This window comes from Morus notabilis, unplaced genomic scaffold (assembly GCF_000414095.1).
Source record: "Morus notabilis unplaced genomic scaffold, ASM41409v2 Scaffold42, whole genome shotgun sequence".
Taxonomy (NCBI): domain Eukaryota; kingdom Viridiplantae; phylum Streptophyta; class Magnoliopsida; order Rosales; family Moraceae; genus Morus; species Morus notabilis.
Window position 1 is genome coordinate 287824 of NW_010360565.1, and position 4223 is coordinate 292046.

The following is a 4223-nucleotide window of genomic DNA, read 5'->3' on the forward strand; positions in this document are numbered from 1 at the left end:
CTTAAAAACCATATATTAATTTTAGAATGCAAAACATAAATAAAAATGTAAATTTTTTACCCATCCCGGCCGCTGAGCTAGCCCCAGGACGCCCCACTACGCGGGCCGGGGGCTTTTTGACCGTGTTTTACTTTTTTTGTCATTTTTAGGCCATTTTTTTGGCACGCCTAGGAAAATATAAGGATCGTGTCAGTAAAATTTCATTATGTTTTGACGTCGTTTTTATTTTATTATATTTTTTAAAGATGAAAAATAAAGAAAATAATATTCATAAAAAAATGGTGTCGCTTGTTGTATTAATTCCTAAAAATCGTATATTAATTTTAGAATGCATAACATAAATAAAGATATTAATTTTGGACCCATCCCGGCCCCTGAGCTGGCCCCTGGGTGCCCTACTTCGCGAGCCGGGGGCTTTTTGACAGCGTTTTACTTTTATTTGTTATTTTTTTTAGGACATTTTCTTCTGGCATGCCTAGAAAAATGTAAGGATCGTGTTTGTAAAATTTTATTATTTTTTGACGTCATTTTTATTTTATTATATTTTTAAAGACGAAAAATAAAGAAAATCATAAAAAATAGAATATTCATCAAACAATGGTGCCGTTTGTTGCATTAATTCTTAAAAATTATATATTAATTTTAGAATACAAAACATGAATAAAAATGTAAATTTTTGACTTATCCCGACCCTTAAGTTGGCCCCTGGGCGCCCCATTACGCGGGCCGGGAGCTTTTTGACAACGTTTTACTTTTTTGTCATTTTTAGGCCATTTTTTTGGCACGCCCAGAAAATATAAGGATGAAACAAACATACCCACATTTAAAATTTAAAAAAAAAAAAAAAAGGTTTAAAAGAAAAAACTACCCTACCGTAATTCCATTTACACTATCCATAGCATATTTTGTGATCCACTAGATATGCATCGACCGGTCGAAATTAAAGATTTCATTAGGTCTGCCAAATACTACCCTAAACTCAATCCGGAATTCTTGGAATTTGATGCACCTCGTGCACCATTAGAGGACTAGGTTTTTATTTTTTATTTTTATTTATTTATTTTATGTTATCTGAAACCAAGACCAGCATGAGCATGCCAAAAAAATGTGACAAATTGGCAGTAATTCATAGTTTCTTTTGGAGTAACAGAGTATTTGGGCAGGAACAAGATATTAGTTGTATAAATTTAGTACTATTTTTCAGCCAAACAAAATAACATTGGTACCGCACATTAAATTTTAATCACTTGCCAACTGATATTTCACCAAGTAAATTATAATATGATTACACTGAAGATATTTATAAACACATTACATGAAAAAATAATACTTAAGGTGTGAATTTCTTATAGGCTTCAACTGACCGCTGAGCCTGAGGTGATTTCTACTTTCTTTTAACCACCTTTTTAGCTGCTCCAACCACATTTTCAGCTTCTGCTTGGTTTTCAATCCTAGCAAATACTGGTTTAGGTTGTGCCATTACCTGACCTCCCTTTAGCCCACCCCACTTGGTCTCGCTCTGCAATGCAAAACCAGTCGTCAGATCACAAGAGAATGGTACATATCAATGATTTACTATATAAATAAGCATGTCTAGAAAAATAGAAGTATTCATGATTACAAAGTCATGAGAAAGAGAGAGAGAGAGAGAGAGAGAGACCCAGGTTACAGCATCAAATTGGTCCTTGGTGAAGCCAAGCTGTGAGTATATTCTCCAACATAAACTTGGTGCCACTGGTGATAATGCAATTGCTATAATCCTCATGGTTTCTAATATAATTACAAGGTCCTGATCCAAATGGGAAAACTCAGTTTAAAAAAACCCAAAGAATGCAGGAACAATCCAGCCTTATTGCAGTCCAAAAAAAATAAAAACAAAAAACAACAAAACACTTGAGACACTGGATATTGACAATCAATTAGTTCGCTTAAACATGAGAGTGAGCCGAGATGATTCAAAACTTGGATTTGTTTAACCTCGAAAAAGCTTTGACTATTGTTTGGAACGAATTATACTGGTGTGAAGAGACGTTTCAGGCAAAGTACGGAAATGCTGAAAAGATGGGTAATCATGTATGCTTTTACAAACCTTTGCAGCAGATTCAGCAGCAGCACCCCCTTGCCTAAAGAGGGACCATGGTGCTCGCTCGTCCATGTACAGATTTCCGGCATTACCAATCTCTAGCACAGCCTCACAAGCAGATGATAGTAAGAGATTTTCATAATGAACTCGAGCTTTTTTGACCTAGTAAAACAATCATTAAAAAAAAAAAGAAGTTATGAAAGTATACTATCTATAGCTGCCTCAAACCAAAAGGTTGCTGACAAGCTGTCAATCTGAGGTATTACAACTATAGGTTTATGTGGAAATCCGGATTCTTTGTGATCTCTAGGATCCGGATCTTCTCTGATTTATAGAGGAGTGCTAGCTGTAAAGTAATTGTAATTAGTTTCCTAGAATAGAGGATTTGGTATTCATTCATCGTTTCCTATTTTAGGTAGTTTCTAGTTTATGTTTCTCATTGTAATCCTATTTATTGGTTGTAATATTGAACCAGAAATAATGAGAATTTCATTCACAATTTCTCACATGGTATTAGAGCACTCTCTGAACCTCTAAAAAATTTCCGATGACCAAGTACGGGATGGCTAGTGAAAAGTTAACCGAGCCCTCCACTGAAGGATCATCGAAACCAGAGGCAGCCGTTAGAGGCAGCCATGATGGATCTGAGAGTATCCAAATTCCCATTACAGGACACAAATTAAATGCGAATAACTATCTCCAATGGTCACAATCTGTCAAGATGTTCATCTGCGGCCGAGGAAAGGATGAGTACCTCACAAGAGAAATCGTTCCTCCAAAGAATGGTGATCTGAAGTACAGAACATGGAAGGTGGAGAACAACTTGGTAATGTCCTGGCTAATTAATTCTATGACTAATGAAATTGGCGAGAATTTTCTTTTCTACAGCACGGCACAGGAAATCTGGGAGGCAGCTAAGGAATTCTATTCCAGCAAGGAAAATACCTCAGAGATATTTGAGACTGAGAGCAGTCTTCATGATCTTCGGCAAGGGGATCTTAATGTCACTCAATATTATGGCATTTTAACTCGCCATTGGCAACGACTTGATGTATTTGAGGAACATCATTGGGAATGTCCTAGTGATGCAAAGAAATTCAGAGAGATAGTGGAAAAGAAAAGGATATTCAAGTTTCTTATGGGACTTAATAAGAATCTTGATGAGGTTCGGGGGAGAATTCTGGGAATGAAACCCCAGCATCCGTGTAGCCTTCTCCGAGGTGCGAAGAGAAGAGAGCAGGAAGAAGGTGATGATGGGGGATGTTTTGGGTAATCCAACCGTAGATCAAAGTTCAGCCCTTACTGCTAGAGGTTTTCAACCTAACAGCAGTGACAATCGGGGAAAGAAGGGAAGAGCATGGTGTGAGCACTGCAGAAAACCTGGCCATACCCGAGATACCTGCTGGAAGATCCATGGCAAGCCTGCAGATTGGAAACCCTCAAGACCTGCTCCTGACAGAGAAAGCCGTGGCAATCATGCTGCAGCAGAAGAAGGAACACCTTCCATCGAATCAAGTCCTTTCAACAAAGAACAACTTGAGACCCTACAGAAAATGTTCTCACAGCAGGATATCAGTCACAATATCATCGGAACAGGATCAGTAGCACAAAAAGGTAATCACATTAGTGTTTTTTCTGTAAAATCCGAAAATCCAAAGTCATGGATTGTGGATTCGGGAGCCTCCGATCATATGACAGGAGATATCTCAATGTTTCACAAGTACAATCCATGTCAAGAAAATGTTACAGTGACAATAGCTTATGGATCTCACTCTAGAGTAGCCGGAACAAGTTCTATTATTATTTCAAAGGACCTTAGTCTAAATTTTGTCCTCTATGTCCCGAATCTTGATTGTAATCTCTTGTCCATTAGCAAGATAACTCGAGAACATAACTGTGTTGCTAAGTTTTCTTCAAATGTGTGTGAATTTCAGGATTTGACTTCGGGGAGGACGATTGGCAATGCTAAGGTGCAGTCCGGACTATTTCTTCTTAAAGCTGAGGGATCTCCTAGAGGACAAACTCATAGTGCAGTACGTGTTGAGTAAAATAAAAGCCTTTTTTCCTCCAATAAAGACAATACTATTATGTTGTGGCACTATAGATTAGGCCACCCTAATTTCTTGTATCTTCAAAAACT

At 37.5% G+C, this 4223-nt stretch overlaps 1 protein-coding gene across 1 annotated transcript in view; it reads right to left on the minus strand.

Annotated features, from left to right (window-relative positions):
* Window positions 1–1177: 1177 nt before the first annotated feature.
* Window positions 1178–4223, minus strand: part of LOC21409004 (methionine--tRNA ligase, chloroplastic/mitochondrial) — a 34558-nt gene continuing 31512 nt past the window's right edge. Inside the window, exons 10-12 of the mRNA XM_024164706.1 lie at window positions 2090–2245; window positions 1661–1789; window positions 1178–1519 (exon numbers count right to left, since the gene is read on the minus strand). Coding sequence (XP_024020474.1) covers window positions 1385–1519; window positions 1661–1789; window positions 2090–2245 — 420 coding nt within the window. The 3' untranslated portion in view covers window positions 1178–1384. The remainder of the gene's footprint in view (window positions 1520–1660; window positions 1790–2089; window positions 2246–4223) is intronic.